The sequence below is a fragment of the Sinohyriopsis cumingii genome, chromosome 6 (genome assembly GCF_028554795.1).
Source record: "Sinohyriopsis cumingii isolate HCF-2022 chromosome 6, ASM2855479v2, whole genome shotgun sequence".
NCBI classification, from domain to species: Eukaryota; Metazoa; Mollusca; class Bivalvia; order Unionida; family Unionidae; genus Sinohyriopsis; species Sinohyriopsis cumingii.
The window spans coordinates 109,258,730-109,277,139 of NC_142966.1; the positions used below are offsets into that span (position 1 = coordinate 109,258,730).

An 18,410-nucleotide genomic window follows, 5' to 3' on the forward strand; every position below is an offset into this window, starting at 1 on the left:
CAAAAAGTAAATACAATTTTCAAACAGTAGGGAGATAACTATAAAAGTGCCAATCTGACAAAGCCAAATCTTAATTGGGACACAAATTCTTGAGATAATTCAAATCTCGTCAAAAAACAGTCCTGGAGATATTAATTGGACAACTGTGGAAGAAAATGACTGACGAGTCCCAATTTGTAACAGAAATAAAGCCAGCTCTTAAAATGCTTACCAAGTAGACTTCATTATTAACAGGATACAATACCTGATCAAGATAAAGTTTTATGAAGATATCTCAAAGGATTCTGGAGATATTAAGCAAACAAATGTGTGATGCAGACAGCTGAAGATTCTGACTCAAGTATACATGCCCCTAACTTCCTTTGCAGAGGTATAATTAAAATATAAAGGCCAACACTGGAGGGAACCATCCAGAGCACTTACCACCTGCCCAATACTGGAGGGAGCCATCCTTTGTTCTTATCAGGCCACCATTAGAGCCATCCATAGTGTTTACAACCTGGGCAATATTTGAGGGAGCCATTAAAACTGCTTACCCAAAGGTCACACTGATGGAAGCCATCCAGAGTGCTTGCTAGTACCACCTACATCAGAGCTATCAAGAGTACTGGACCAGTTTCAGAGCAAACCATCCTTTGTCCTTACTACTAGGCCAATATTAGAGCCATCCATAGTGCTTACTACTAGGCCAGAGTATTTACTACTAGGTGGACATTGGAGTGAGCCACCAAGAGTGCTTACTAATAAGTCAACACTGGAGCCATACAGAGTACTTGATATAATTTATGAATTTTGATGGAGAATGGACAAAAAAAGAAAACTATTTTAAACTTAAAATTGTGTTGTATGTGTAAATGCTTAATTACCAGCTGGTGCTGTCTTTTGGTAGGATCCAGAACCTTTAAATAGGTTCCTGGGGGCCGCACTGCAAAGGAAAAATTTAAAGTCTATTATATTTTGGACATAAACAGTAACAGAGACTAAAAAATAGACAAAACATCAGCTTCAAAAGATTTTTTTTAACGAATATTTAATCTTCTCATAATTCTGGACTTGTTATGAAATGTATGCGATTCTACAGTTTACATAATGTAGAGATATCAGAATATTTCCAGATATCAACTTGTACACAAACTATCAACAATAAAACAACGAGGTAGAAGTATGTTCACACAATAAGGATGCTCCTCACAATAAATGCAGTAGAAGGGCAACAGATCCTAGTCAAACATGGGCATTTCACAAAAACAATGTCAGGAAAAAGGGAAGAATGAAACTTAATGTACATTTGGACTTTAATAGTTACTGTTAAGAAATCAAATCTGTGACATGTGACAGGGTGGACACGTCAATTCCACAATTATGCTAGCAGCCAAATACAAACCATAAAAGTTCTGTCAATTGTAGTTTCTCATCTATGTACCTTAATATTCCTCCTCTGGATCTGTCTTATAAAAATCTTAAGATGTCCACTTCTGTCAAAATAACACTTACTGCATATATCATTACATTATGTCATTGAAATTATGTCACTTGTTACCATTTTGTATCACAGCCTTATCAACTGTGAGAGAGATCATATATAAAATGATGTGATTGCAACTTCTACATCTTATTAAATAACGAAAAAAATAAATAACTGCAGTAAAAGCCCTACATACAAAAGTGGTAAAATAAATTAAAAAATTTGGAAAATCTTCAGTGATTTATGATCCAACAAACTGGCTGTGCATGATTTGTTTTTGAAAATCTACACAATCTCAAGAACTGTGTCAAACTGAAAAAATTCACTCATCAACATATACATTTCTCTGAATATTTGATAAAAGGAGTCTATGATTAGTCTTTAAATATTTATTCTGATATTTGACCACTGGAGGCCTAAGTGGTTCGAGTGTCAGTCTCAAATGTGGGAGGTCACGGGTTTGAATGGAATTAGCAGCTGCATCACATGTATGCAGCATGAAGCCCCACTGCTAGATATCACTATAAACTGCCACACTGCAGACATCGTTGTAGATAAATACACTATTACAAAATGAATCTGACTTTAGTTTTATTAAATATTACAAATCGATTCCAGCATAGTATTAGTTAATATTCCATTTGACTGTTAAATGTGTTTGTGGTAATAATCAGGTATGTTTGTTTGTCAGTGTTAAATTCAAACTTAAACTGTAGATCAGGTGCCTCAAACACATGACCCAGACAGCAAGCCATATCGTCATAACGTGTCATGAGAGATAACAAAGGTGATGCAGCCCTTGGGCTATCAAAAATGCCCTTATGAAGCCTTTTGGGTGGTTTGAGTTTGATATGCCTGCTGTAGATAAACCTTAACTTTTCTCATAAAATCTTTCATTGGCATAAAATAAATCCATGAAGTATCAACATACATTATTCTTTATTTAATTTTGCTCTTATTGGGGTCTTAAAAAATATTTATTTTCCATTCAAACTTAAATATTATGATCACATTTTTTTTCTCCTTGAAAAAGCAAAATATCTTGGGTCAATTTAAGTCTTTTTAAACACTAATTCACAAGTATGACATATACAAATATCTTCTAGGAAGGAATATAGTTTCTACTTTTAGAATACATATCAGTAATCAGTAATCACAAATTAACAGCCATGTTCAACACTTTCTTTGCTTTAAGTTTAAGATTTAGAATTAAAACTGGTTGCGAAAAATTTCTATTGAAACAAATGTGTGGTAAATCATTTACATGGAATTAAATAATTTACAGTAGTCATTAATTTCATATTAGTTATAGGAAAACAGTTTATATGTCTTGAAGATAATGAAATACTCTTTTTATCATACCAACTGTTAAAATTACGTTTTCTTTAGATCTTTTTTTTGCTTTTGTCTAATTTCCAAATAAATAATATAAGAAATAATTGAAGTTGTATTTGAACTTATTTCAGTAAAATACCAATAAAACTGCATTTAGTTCACAACTGCATATTCTATGTTACATGTGCAAACAACAACCAATTTGCCAGAAAAAGTCATGCACCTAAATGCATTAAGCAATCACAAATTTCCTGGATTGTTCTGAATTCCAGACAAACATCTGGACAACTGCCCTGAATCTAGTATGATCTACCTGAAAGGCTCAATAAAATAGCCTAGTAAAATATGTCTCTTCAATAATACAACTACTAGAACAATTGAAGACATTCAGGAATTCACAAGAATAATAACGTCATCTACAGCGTCATATCCTTTATCACATGGGCAAACTCTACCACACCCATCAAGGCATTATTTTTGCTTGGATATTGTTCCAGAGGGTTAGGGTCATCAACTGAATATTATTCACAAAGATCAGCCAAGAAGTTAGAGGGTCAAAATGGAAAGTTTCACGTCAGATCTGACCAAATCAACATTGCTATAAAAAAAAACAAAAAAACATTTAGATATAAAATATTACCATTAAAAAAAATGAATTTCCTGTATTTGAAAATAAATCTTTTTCACCTCTTGCTATAATTTATTTTACATCAATCATCTACCATCATAATAATAATAATGAGGACTTTGTATAGTGCCCAATCTTTAGAAGCTCTAAGCGCTTTACAATATTAGACAACACCTATAAGATAAAAAAACATATAATAAAATTATTACAAAAACAAACACCATGAAATTAGAAAAACATTAAAAAATAAAAAACATGCTGAAAATATTTCAGGTAGGAAACATTATTAGGTCTTTAAGTCGAAATAAGTAAGTTTTGAGAGCCCTCTTGAATGCGATCACTGTGTCTTTGTGTCTAAGTTCAGTGGGCAATTCATTCCACGTTGCTGGGCCCTGGTTTGCAAAAGAACGCTGTCCATATGACTTTGTTTTCATAGTGGGAATAATGAGTATACGATTGTCAGAAGAGTGTAAGTATCTTGCTGGTGTGTACACATGGGTGAGGTCGGATAGGTATGTTGGACTAGAATCCGACAGTGAAACGTAGCACAGAGAACAAATTTTGTGTTTGATTCTGGATCAAATGGATAGCCAGTGTAGGGTACAGAGCAGTGGGAAGGTGTGCTCTGATCGTGGTACTCTAAGTATGATCTGAGCAGCTGTGTTTTGAACTTTTTGAAGTTTCTGGAGTAGATATTGAGATGAACCAGCCAGAATTGAGTTACAATAGTCCAGTCTTGAAAGTACTAATGAACACACAAGTGAAAGATATTTGCGAATTGAGCTGATGTGTCTCAGCTTAAGATATGCAGTCTTGCATATGTTCATGACATGTTGGTAATTTTCAAAATATCCTATTTTCACGACTTTTTGTTCAAACCACATTTATTATTTAATACTAAATGACTCATTTATGGAAATTGTTTTGTTCAGAAATTGAACACTTATGTCATCAATACAACCTTGAAAATATGTTACACAATCTTTGACAGTGACTACAGTGACACTGACTGAAAATTCAGGATAATATTGTACATTTTTATTTGACAAATTTATTGTTTGTAAAAAAAATGCCATCCAAACATTAATGACAGAGCAATGGACTATGAAATTCTCGAGAATTATCAGCTACAGAACTAGATATACAAAAGTGCACAAGTCTTTTATCCTTAAATAGGTAAATTCTGAATTAAGTTTTCATTAATACATTACAAATTTTTATGTCATATACTTTCTTCACAGCTGATTGTCACAAGTAGCTCTTTCTGTTAATAGGGTAGTCTCTTGACATGAAAGCAATGCATTTTCAATAAACAAATCAATGCTGAGTTTACTTGTACTTCAGCCAGTGAAAATGTATCTTTCAAGACCACGAGAGAGGTTAACTCATGTATTTAATCTGCAGATGTGATCTACCTACTAATTACACTCAATTAGGATATCAATGATTAACAATGGGGAGCCTAAACATTGGTTGCCCTCAGACAGTGATTAGCAGTGATCAACAATGTTGATTTCCATGGTTTCACATTTGACTGACAAAATGAAATTTCAAGGGTCCATCAGCACAAAATGCACCATTGTGGTGTAAATATTGCTTAAAATGCACCATTGTGGTGTAAATATTGCTTAAATGAAAGCTGTGCATAGGAATGAGAAAAAAATAATTACTCATTCAGAGGGAAAGCTTTGATGTCTCCAATGGTCACCTGTACATCATCATCATCGTCATCATCATCATCGTCATCATCATCTTCCTCCTGATTCTTTTCCTGTGATCCTTCATCTCCACTCTGAAAGTATCACAAAGGACATAATATAAAAACAGTATTATATAACACTAAATCTCAATAGGTCTGCTCCAAGCTGTCTAATTCAGAGTAGCAATGAGTGACGAAGATGTAAATCGATCCTAAAGACAATTTCCATACAGTAAACGAGAGTATAGTAAATGAAATGGTGAGCTGACCATTTTCTATTTGGTAATAAAAACTCTTATTTATACAATATAAATATGGACTGTGTTATACCTTATTTGACTGGAATAAACACAATAACGAAGCCACAAGTCAAGCAGTTACATTTCCACTTCCATCACTGAATTAACATGTTTTCGCTTTGCTGTTTATGTTAAGCAAGTAATATACACCTATGACATTTTAAGTGTAGTTTATGAGCCCACTTCAAGTGACATCCTTGCATATTTTAGTGTAAATCTTTATTATTCACAGCACTGTGTACATTAGCGGTGTTCTCTGCATCTCTGATTGTTTCCAAGGAGCCATGCTAGTTGCCTCCTGATTCATTGCTTAACATGCATCTTCACCAGCAACTGGCTCTCAGTGGCTGTTAGGGCTGTAGAGGTGCATGCCTTGATAAAAATACCATTGCATTTGGGAGAGCTTCCTGTAGAGCTTTCCAAATATAACCACTCCACCTCTGTATAGTTCAGTGAAGTTGACCAGCAACATCAGACGAACAGATATGCTAAATGCAACACAGTTCAGTATGCATACGATGTTGATTGAACATTCAATGCTGCATTCGTTTTCCAGCATCTAAGCTTTGCTTACTAAATTCCACTTTGTAACATTACCAAATTTTACAGAGCTCACAGAAAACTCAATCAAGTAATACTTAATAATTTATCTACCCATGTTGGGAAGCCTTATTATAATTACAGGGCATGTTTGTTGCAATATAATTACTTTCATTAGCTTTAACATGTTTGGGGTTCAGTGTATATGAGTAATGTAGCAGTAGGAAAATTCCATCCTGATCAAGTTTAACTGAACTCCATCATACATGTATGTTGCGCTATACTAGTGTGTCCCAATGGTGTAGGTGAAATCTCCATTCTATTAGTAGAACTCAGATGTATTTTTCCATTGACTAAAGTGGATTCATGTTTTTTTTTCCATGTAGTAAACTTGTTCTTTGATAAGTAATCTTCCACGTATCGAAACTTTGAGTCAAAGCAATCTAATTTGAAAGAAATACATAAACAAAGAAGTCAATTAACCTTATTTCAATCTTCATTGGTATCACTCGGGCACAATGTTCAGTCAATGTTACAATGTTATTATTTTTGCAGCATCATCTCCAGAATGGGTTTTGGGGTCTATATGTCCCATTTTTGACAAAAACATCTATTGTTTCAAGGTTTTAATGCCTAATGTCAAGGATCGTCCTGGGCTTCACCAATGTTGCAAATTGCGATTTTTTTTCCTTACTGGCGACAAAAATATCCCATCTGGTGATTTTTTTGGCGACAGACTTTTTGGTTATTTAATTTGTACATACAATCATGGATTTTGACTGGATAAATTAAAAGGGAGAATGAAAGGAAGCCACAAACTTGACTAAGCAATGCATTGGAATCAATCTGTTACACAAACGATCCTTTGTTCGTATTGACAACCCCATCTTTAGAGTGCATTGTTACATCATAACTGACCGACTTCTGAAGACGCGAATAGAACAGATACAATTAACTGAATGGCTAATCCTTCTGTTTTTTTTGGTTTTTTTTATTACATATACCAATACAATAGTTTTGCTAAACCTTCATAGAAAACTGATAACCTTTGAAGTACCGACTATTGCATATAAATACAAAGCAAATGGAAAAAATCTCAATCACAATTATATCTGTCGCCAGTGCAGCATTTTACTCATTGATCTTTTCCTTTTGCCATCAGCCCGTGTTATGGCTGCAGAGACTTAAACTCTGCAACAAGAAATAGCAAAAAAAAAGAAAAAACAGTTTTGCATAATTAATAATAATTATTTATTTCTCAAAATACAGGAGTGAAAGAATCCCTAAATTGGGTGTGAATTTATGCTTATATATACGGTCCAATATTGCCAGGTGTTGATTCGTGTAAGTTTCATTCGTGGGAATGGAGATCCTAGTTTGCTGGTCGAGAAAATTTATACAGCATTCAGTGATCATTCTTGGGATTTAGGAAGCAATTCACCTCAAGCTTTGTGAAGCTAGCCATAAGGGGAGGGGGAGGGGGAGCTGCCGAGAGACTACTGGTGTCACCTGTCAGCACTGTAGACTGTGAACGTGGATTCAGTAAGATGAACTTCATAAAAACTGACATCAGAAATAAACTCTGCATCTCATCTCTTGAGAATTTAATGAGAATCAGCATGTACAGATGTGAAAAATTAGACTTTGAAATTGCATTCAACAAGTTGGCAGCCCTAAGATCGCGACGGATCTTCATATAACACTTTGTAACATTTTGTTAATGCTTATTGTACTTAGAGTATTAACTAACCCATCTTTTGTAATTTTCATTGCCTGTTACATTAATAGACTAAATTAACACTCCAAAAAATGTACACTACTTGTTCTGGCGACACTTTTTGAAAATTGGCGACAAAATATTGAGGTTGGCGATTTTTTTGGCGACAGCTTTTTAAAAGCCAGGACCATCCCTGTTAATGTACTATATAAACTATACATTATATGCCTGACATCTGTAAAAATTGTATTAGTATATATTGGGGGGAGGGGGCAAAAACTTCTCTCATCCATCAAATGCAAAAGCATTAAAAGACATAATATTCATTTAACCATTTGTAATCTTGACACTATTGGAACATAACTTTTTACCAACAAGATAAAGCCATGATATTTTTGGAACATAACTTTTTACCAGCACCACAAAGCCAGACTTGAACTGTTAAACCTGATGCATAATACTATGTCAATGTTACTAAAGCAACACCACTTGACATTACAAATTAAAAAAGCTATTTCACTGGTCAATGACATCCAACAGGCAATTTGACCAACATGTCAAACAAGGATGTGCTGGACTTGTGGCAATCATGGAATTATCAGAAAGATTTGCATGTTCCTTAATGGAATGTCTGATTCTGAACTTCATAATTTAATTCCAGTTATTTGCAGAAACCACTGAGCCATTCATGCAGTCCCTCTGACCATGACAACCAACCCCTTTTCACCCAACAATTAACAGGCATATTAGTTACTGTGATCCTTGTTCAGTTTAAATCTAACAATGACAAAAATCCATAAAAATTTGTTTGGTTTGGTTTCCTGCTTCATGGCAAGCAATACAAGTAATTTATTTAGTGCAGAGGCATTTGGATTAAAGTGCCTTGCCCAAAGATGCAGCAGCCTGATCCAGGCTGGTCTGATGGTAGGACTCGCACCACTTTGGTCATGAGTGTGGCACTTTAACCACTAAGCCACTGTGGTTCCTCACATAAATTGGTACCCAATGAATACAGTACAGTTATTACTCAATTGTAAGTCAAATCCAACTGCAAACAATGTAAACCCAGCTCTTCTGATGTATAATGTGCTTGCAGATCAGATTCTATGTTGTTTGTTTACCAAATACTCTTAATAAACTTCACACACCCAGATGAGCTGCTGCATCCTGCAATTTTGCAGCTGGACTGGACTTTTGAGTGAGTACATACAATATTCACAGTACATGTATTAAGAACTGCTTGACCAATCAAATGTTTCTGTGCATGTCACAGAGTTCTTGACACTGACCAAGATCTAATGTCACATAATGCTCTGACATCACAGGGTCTATACTGTGCATTTCATATACAGTACTCAACAAAGACCAGGGTCTATGTCACATAAATCTACGATGGTACAGGGTCTACACTCTGCATTTCACATACAGCACTCTACACAAACTCAGATTCAATGTCACACGATTCTCTGGAAGTACACACTGTCTACACTTTGCATCCTATATGCAGTACTCCACAGAGACCCAGATTTAATACCACTTAATTATAATTATCTGCCAGTACACCATTTACACTGTGCATTCTACATACAGTACTCCACACAGAATAAAATCTTAAGTTGCATAATTCTCTGGCATTATATTGTTTACACATTGCATTCTGCACACAATACTTCTCACTATTCAAAGAAAACTGGCCACCATATAATACAGGTCACCTAATATTAAGTTATTTGATACATAACACAAATAGCTGTATCTTACTGGTTTTAAATCAAAAATAATTTTTTTAAATAATAAAAATAATGCATAAAATCATGTATAAGTATTATCTCTCACTCTGCAATAAATTTAGGCTGTACACACCTTGGGTTTATCATATAAAGAAAGAAAAAATACATTAACTGGGGACTTACCAGCTCTCCTGCCTCTTTCTCCTTCTTGGTAAAATTATCCAAGTTGATATCTGGGCTGAAAGAAATTTTAAAAGTTGTTATTCAACACCCTATCATAAATGTCCTTCAATTCTTTCTTCCAATAAAATTATGTTTTATGATCTACTAACCCCCTTGAGCCTCAACAGCGAATGAAACACACATGTACACAGTACTGTGGTCTCTCACAAGGAGTCATTACAATATAATGCTGCTACTCTCATAACACTATATGGTACTGAATCACACTGAATCAATTAATTTTGTGTTTTAGTGCTACTTTATTTATTTATTTTGTACTTTATTTCCCATCATTAAATACTGTTTTTTTAATGCACTACACTATTATGGTTATGTCCTTGTTTGAATACCTGCCACAAACAGCACTGCAATAAAGGAGTACTATTTGACAGATGACAACCGGCTAGGACTCTGACAATAATGCTGCTCTCTTTGAAGATGTGAAGAAAGTTACACATTTTGAGTCTATAATTAATAAGCTGCATAACATTTACCCATATTGTCAGATACACTCAACAAAAACGTGTCTTACAAAACTGAATCTTCTCACAAACGAGGTAAATAACACTCAACAAATGAAATAATTGCAAGCTGAGCAAGGTATGCCATGCACATAGTCAATGCTTTGCATAGAAATAAACAGTAAGGTATGCGATGCACGTAGTCAATGCTTTGCAAAGAAATAACTAGCACGGTATGCCATGCACATAGTCAATGCTTTGCATAGAAATAAATAGCAAGGTATGTCAGGCAGTGTCAATGCTTTGTATAGAAATAAATAGCAAGGTATGCCATGCCCAGTGTCAATACTCCGCATAGAAATAAACAGCAAGGTATGTCATGCACACTGTTAATGCTTTGCACAGCAATAAAGAGCAAGGAATATCATGCAAATTGTCAATGCTTTGCATAGAAATAATAGGCAAGTATGCCATGCAAAATGTCAATGTGTTGCACAGAAATAAAGAGCAAGGTACAGCATACACAGTGACAAGAAAAAATGTTTCCTATTACACTATTTAGGCAAGACATTTTTTCAAACATTATAATGTATTTTTGTTTAATTTTTTTTGTCATTTTATATTTTTTTCAGAGTAGGGGAAAAAGAAGTAATAAGGCCAGCAATTAGAAACAGGGATGGTTGGCCAACTGGAAACACATATTCTTTTGTTTGGTCTCACCTTGAACAACTCTTCAACATACAATAAAACCTGTCTTGAGAGACTACGGCTAAAGAAAGACCAAATATTCTGAGAGACCAGGATCACCATGCACTGATTTATTGATTACATATTTTTTTAATCTGTTATGAGAGACCACCTGTCTTGAGAGACCATTATTTCTGGCAGACAGGGTGGTCTTTCAAGACAGGTTCTACTGTACAGCTGAAAAACATTCTTTCAAAACAAATAAGACTAAAATACTGAAAGGAGGAAATATTTATATTTTCTCTATATTTTCTTTTTTGCATCAAAATTCATACAAAATAATCCAACATCGCTGGAGTGAATCCCCATACTGTGGACAAAGTAGCAATGCCATCTGCTTATCAATGAAGCTGATACAAGAATCCTATCATATTGTGGTACACACTTCAGTCATATGTCGGGTGAACTCACTTCATCTGATCAATCGCACACTTATAAATGTTATTGCGTATATAACATAAGCTACCTTAAATTAACTGACTCTTTCATAACTGTGATCAAAGATAACAAGGCAGCCAAGTGAAATGGATACTTCGTTAAATAAAGAGTTTGATTTCACAGATACGGTCCATTGTGGGCAAGCGAGTTTCAGAGAATTCTTGAACTGGCACTTAGAGATATCCTCAAGGATGATAAGAAGTTTCATTAATAATTCCAATTAATTAATTCACTACATCAATATTGTACTAATTGAGCAATACAAAAACTGAGTTTCAACATGGACAATTGTCTCACGAAAAGTGTCACATGTTTTTTAAAAAGAAAAAAGGAATCTTGTTGTATGATGTATCAACAGTCTAGTTCTCTGCACTGTGGACTCTCGATTTGGCAGGATAATATTAAACACTACTACGGGAACTAGACTCATCAAGAAAACAAAAAACATTCACATAATACACAGATTTTTTTCCCTACATGTGATGGTTGTTGAAACCAGTTGGAATGATCTTTCAAATGTTGGACGTCTTGAAAGTAAGTGTTATTTAAACAGAATAACAAACAACTTCAGTAGAAAAAGCACGTTCTTAAATTTTTTTAGCGACATGATTGTAAAATGGGGATTCAGTCAATAAACAGCCCAGTTCCCTAATGCCACCTCCCCCCCAACGGTTCCTATATGTCAAAGCGATATTTTTTTCATTTTTGGAGGTCCCTCAGTAACTCGCGCTTCGCTTATAGTGCAGTCTATGTTTGTGGACCCCATTGTGTGCGAGTTATCAAGGGAGAGGTGTATTGGGAAATGATGCAATAAAAACCAGTACATGTAAAATGTTTCTTTGATAATACTTCCCCAATCAAAATCCTTGGGAGAACAGTTACCTCACAAATCCAGCCATCCCAGATTAAAACTCTAGCTAAAATGCTAAAAGTTATCTGCCAACCTGAGTGGTAGTTAGGGTTATCCCCCCTTGATACACATACTGGTGCCAAATCCCATCAATATTTCAGTTACTACTGGAGCAGATGGTACGCTCTCTATACGGATGTAACTGCATGGAGGCTGGTAGATTGTATGTCGATTATGATCACATATTATTAAAGAAGCATATTTTACTAGAAAAACTGGTTTCTTATTCAAATATTTTACCTGATCATTATACCTTAGGAAAATAGGATAAGGGATTGAAATACATCTCCTTACCCTGGAGAGACCATCTCCAGTCCCCTATGACAGTTCAAGTATAGTGACCTTTGAAGATGAAACTCCTCCAACTTTGTTTTAAAGTAGAAAACTTCCAAACTACTCCTATCGATTCTCCTAGGCCACTTTGTAGGGAGCACGTTACTCGGCATTAGTGGAAGTAGTAACTGAATAGTACGATTAGTTGTTCTCCTAAATGATTGGGTAATGTATTTGAAGAAGAAAGAGAACCTCCATTTAATTTTTTAAAACTATAATGAAGGCAAGACTAAAATAAAAATAACTAATGATATTATCATAGCTCTGGGTGTGACGGGTGTGTTTAAAGCCATGCACAATGCCTACAAATTACTTACCCAGTGCCTGGTGCTGCTGGCTCCTTGTTTTCTGAGTCTGTAATAAAAAAGCATAAATTAATAAATCAGCAGAAACCACATAGATAACAACTGGTGTGCACATAAAGTAATACCCTTTTAACTGCATCTCATTACTGTCTCATTGATATATCAAGCAATGTAATGTAATTACTTTCGTCTTTTGTTTTGTTCAGGATGCAGATCTTTACTTTTTTACATTTAAATTTATATTTAGTCTGGTTTGGTCATTATATATTCTGAATACTTCATACATTACAACATAATTTCAACATGAAAATATTTAAACCTGAGATATTTTTGAGAATAAAATCACCATCCACTTATTTGTACAATTTTATTTACTTGTCCTATTCCAAACAATACTGCAATCTTATTTTAATGTTTAAGATTTTTAAAATTATGGATCAAATTTAGATTTAATATATATTAATTTCCAATTTATATTTAGTTTAACTATTACAATCAGCACCTCTAGTTAAAAAATTTAATAATGCTAAAATACTTCTCATAGATGTACATACATTAATACATTAACAAATTTCAGATTGTAATTTAAATATCCTTTTCTCTATATAAAAAGGATCAAACTAATTTGAGCCAAATTATATCTGCTAATAAACCACTAATGTAATAAAATATTTTAAAAGAATATACTTAAATTAAATGATGCAAAAATCAATAAAGAAAACCATTTCAACACAATTTTTTTTTTAAATTTGGATTCTGGCACACAAAAAATGCTAATTGGTAAATATTTTTAAACCTAAAATGTCAAATATTTTTCAGTCCCAATCCCAGTCCTGCTATGCCTGTTAATTTTGACCAGCAAACACCAAAAAAAAGGTGATGCTTGCACAATTCCACATTTTCAAAGCTATATTTACAGTCTGTTTGCTAGCCACAGACTACCATAAACCTGTATCAAAATTTCAGCTGAATAATAAGTAGATACTTTGGCATATAAATTTTATAATTTTTAAATTTCAAACTTAATAATTTTTAAATTAAAGTTAATAATTTTGTTCTCTATTATCATCCTATTTATATGTCTCTAACTCAACTCATTGTCAATATGGAAGACATGTCCTAAACATTCAACAAGATTTTGAACAAGAGAACTACAGAAAATGCATAACAAAATTGGTACTTTTTCATATGCAAACTGAGTGCAAGTTTTTGTAATATCATTTGAAAGTAAGCAAAATTCTGAGAAATGTAATGTATTGTTTTGTTTACAAATAAGCTTCAAAGATAGAAAACTACTCATATTTGGCTTGTACACTACCAACATATCAACATACATCAACTTGGTTTTGGCCAGGATTCGCTCAGAGAATCCAGCAGAAGTTTGAACACCAGGACCATCCAGTCTCTAGTGAGTGTTGTGATGAACACCTATGACACCTGCATTACCTTCAAACCCCCTAAGGATCTCTACTGAATTTATATTTGAATTATAGCAAGTGCAAAAATGTGTCACAAATAATATTAAAAAAGGGGAAACTAGGCATATGGAAATGGGGGGGGGGCCTTATTACGTTTATTTTAAAGTCAGCAGCCCTGGGCCTGTGTCTACAGAACAAATTTCTTTGAACACTGCTCTAATTCAAATATTCCAAATTTTGGTTAGCTGATTCAGTGAATAACGCTGAGCTATTCTGAATACAATGTAACATGTTAATTCTGGATTATTGCTGATAAACATTCACTACATAGTGAAGTGATAACTGAAAAGCCATGGAAGTTCTTGTAAGGTGAAAAGTTATCAATGAAATGTCTGAAATGATGGCTATAAAGAATATGACTGTAAATACGATCAGGACAGAAGAGTAAGAAAGCACACAAAAATCCTAGAAAATTTAATATAAATGGCTGAAAGATGATCCAGGAAAGGATGTGATGTACTGCATTAAGTATTCAGAGAAATATGAAAGAGCATGGATCAGCGAAAATTTAGGCATCATAATTACAAAATATTTTATGCTGATTCTCTGCGTCATTGAAAGAAAATCCCTAATTTCAAGCTCTGACTGACACGACACATTGTTATAGAGTTTTTTCACCATACAGCACATTTCAATTCATCAGCAAAAATAATTTTTTATCTTCTTGTAAGAGACTTTTCTCTCAATTAAAAATGTTATCCTAATACATAGTGGTGAAGCAAAAAGCTGCTTGTATTATTCAAACATTCATATCTGTATTTGATTCATATTTGAATGTTTGATGTGATGCCTTTTTTTCCCCTGACATTACTAGTGGTGGACAACAAATGTAGAAAGCATGATGCACTGGAGTGTCAGAAATTTAGAATGATAATGCATGCGTGGAAGGCAGTGTCAACCCAAAGTAATAACGATGCATGGAAACTGTCTAAACAGTGAGAACTATACCATTTGCTTGGGGCAGAGATGATATTACTCTTTTTGGGGTGATGCTGTCTTCCACACATATATTAGCAATTTCAATTTTAGGTCAATAAGCAAGTTCTGCCAGGGATTAATACTAATAACGTGAGCGTTTAAAGGATTTAATGTCATGGTTGAAAAGAAGAGGGTTTTAATTACTGTCAGCATACAGCGGTCAGTCAAAATATAAATAAATGTAATAATTACTAGCAATATTTTTGTTCTGGGGGGTGATGGATCTTACTGCCTAACTAATGGAGCTCAGTAGCATGTTTTAATGTTGACTAACAGTGTAACGAAAATCAAATTTTCAGAGATATCACACAATCTGGCAACCAATAACGATGCTTTTCTACAATGTAAAGTTATAATGTTTTTGTCAGACTTCACTTACCCTGATGTCTTTTCTCTAATAAATTCAAATTCTCACAAAATAAATGGACCGGATTTCAGGTATCATTGGCCTACATTTCATTTGGCTAAAAAGCGATGAAAGCTGGGAATGGCTAAAATCAGGTTAAGTTCAAATATTATTCTTTACCGAAATGAATAATATATTATGCCTATTGGAACTATAAGCAATGTTTTGTTTTGTTCAAGAAACATATCCCCCTTTGGCATACCTTGACTACCATCATATTGCAACAAATTCAAATGTATGTAAACAGAATATGAAAATATGTCCATTTACTAGTGTCATATTTTCATTCTGCCAGGATAAGGACAGCACAGTAAGTATATTAATTACACATAAATTAGTGGAAGAGTGTTGATATTGGCTGCCAAGTGTGTAAGATATTCCTGAAAGTTTGACTACTCATTCCGATGTCAACCGACATCGGAACACGCTATACAAGGCCGTTATTTGGGTAGCAAGACATAGGACTAAAACAAAAAATATGTGATATGTCTTACATTGTAAGACTAAGGTTGATCCAGAAGCCACTTAGACAAAATTTTCAACAAATTCTGTAAACACGTGACCCTTCTATGATTAAAATTGAGCAATTAATAAAAACATTTAAAACATATTTAATTTGCTGAAATACGAAAAAGTAATACCCGTTTATAACAGACACCACCCCACCTCAATTTTGCTTCGTGGAAACATACAACTATATAGGTAACTAATCAAATTAGACGTTAAAAAACTTTAATGCATTTTGCCAAGTTTTCCAAATAATGCTTAATTTATTTGGATGTCGGCATTATTTTGTCAATTTATCAACTACCTCCATATAACCATGCTTCGTCGTCTTCCACAGACACGACCGTTTCGGCCGCCGCCATTTTTCTTTGCTTAATATGAAACCCAAATGATGGATTCAAAATACAAACCCGAATAATTTCTTAAACCTAAATTTGTCCGATACACGGAAATTATTATTATTATTATTATTATTATTATTATTATCCAGTTTAAAATAGATAAAAACATAGGATTTACTTGGGTCTTAACTGTAAACCTCTCGTAAAATTCTCAAATTTAGTTGTTTGTTTAAACACAGTTTACTGCCATAACATTGTTAAATGCAATCAGGCTACAAGTTCCAAAAACCTAGAATAAGCCATTATCACATTATCGAATAGCAATCTACATGGACAGCGTACAAACGTAATATGGCCTAACACAAATAAGTGTGTGTGTGTGTGTGTGTGTGTGTGTGTGTGTGTGTCTATATATATTTGTATAGCGCTTAATCTTTAGAAGCTCTAAGCGCTTTACAACATTAGACAACACATATAAGATTAAAAAAAACATATAATGATATGATTACAAAAACAAACACCATGAAATTAGAAAACACATAAAAAAAACATGCTGAGAATATTTAAGGTAGGAAACATTATTAGGTCTTTAAGTTTGTTCTTGCAGTCGAAATAAGTGAGTTTTGATAGCACTCTTGAATGGGATCACTGTGTCTTTGTGTCTAGGTTCAGTGGGCGATTCATTCCACGTTGCTGGGCCCTGGTATGCAAAAGAACGCTGTATGACTTTTTTTTTTCATGGTGGGAATAATGAGTATACGATTATCAGAAGAGGAACGTAAGTATCTTGCTGGTGTGTACACATGGGTGAGGTCGGATAGGTATGTTGGACTAGAGTCCGACAGTGAAACGTAGCACAGAGAACTAATTTTGTGTTTGATTCTGGATCGAATGGATATATAAGATTAATGCACAAGAAGAAGTTGGAGGGGGTAGATTATATAAGTACCAATGTATCAGTAGTCACAGGTATAGTGTGACAATTTTAAACCTTAAAAAAATTTCCTACGTTGTGCCGTATAGAGAGACAAATTAGAATTTAAATCAATTTCATCCGTTGTGCTTTATAGTATTTTCAAATAATTATGTAATCATATATGATCTGAAGTGATGTAGAATTGTTGTGAGAGAAAAGAAAGCGTAATGAAGCGTAATGATATTTGAATACGAGATGATTTGAATTCATATGGTTGTAGAGATGTTTAAACTAACGCTTTACATAACTTTTCTAACACAATTCAACAGTAAGATAGGCCTGTAATGTGAAGTATAACATGTACTAACCTTTTTTGTGTGTATATACTGGCATTACTTTTGCTGTTTTACATGAAGTTGAAAATATTTTATCTTGAATGTATGAATGCAGACTATAGTGGTTCACTATGCACCAAACCGTTTCCGTTAGCATCTGGTGACTTACTGTATCTGTACCAAATGCATGCTGGTTAATTACACTATCTGTACCAAATGAATGTTGTTTACTTACTGTATCTGTACCAAATGCATGCTGGTGACTTACTGTATCTGTACCAAGTGCATGCTGATTACTTACTGTATCTGTACCAAGTGCATGCTGATTACTTACTGTATCTGTACCAAATAAATGCTGTTTACTTACTGTATCTGTACCAAATGCATGCTGGTGAACCAGTTTTTGATTACATTAAGTACGTCTTATTCTGGTATTGCTATAAGTTCATCATTAGTTCTGAAGTGTAAATCTAGTACAGTGACCACCATCTTGAAGTATCGCAGTGAAAAGATTTAATACATTCTGTTTGTTCGATACGTTTAACGTGGCTGTATTATTCAGTGGTGGTATTGTGGTTGACAGCTTTTCTTTGACAAAATGAAGCATCAGTTATCATTAC

At 34.0% G+C, this 18,410-nt stretch overlaps 1 protein-coding gene across 2 annotated transcripts in view; it reads right to left on the reverse strand.

Moving 5' to 3' along the window:
- LOC149797691 (uncharacterized) overlaps positions 1–16,569 on the reverse strand; it is a 53,220-nt gene extending 36,651 nt beyond the window's left edge. For both annotated transcript variants that reach the window (XM_089962614.1, XM_089962613.1), the window contains exons 1-5: positions 16,503–16,569; positions 12,842–12,878; positions 9,597–9,651; positions 5,099–5,220; positions 867–925 (exon numbers count right to left, since the gene is read on the reverse strand). In XM_089962614.1, the coding sequence (XP_089818740.1) occupies positions 867–925; positions 5,099–5,220; positions 9,597–9,651; positions 12,842–12,878; positions 16,503–16,560 (331 nt within the window). In that variant the 5' untranslated portion in view covers positions 16,561–16,569. The remainder of the gene's footprint in view (positions 1–866; positions 926–5,098; positions 5,221–9,596; positions 9,652–12,841; positions 12,879–16,502) is intronic.
- Positions 16,570–18,410: the final 1,841 nt, after the last annotated feature.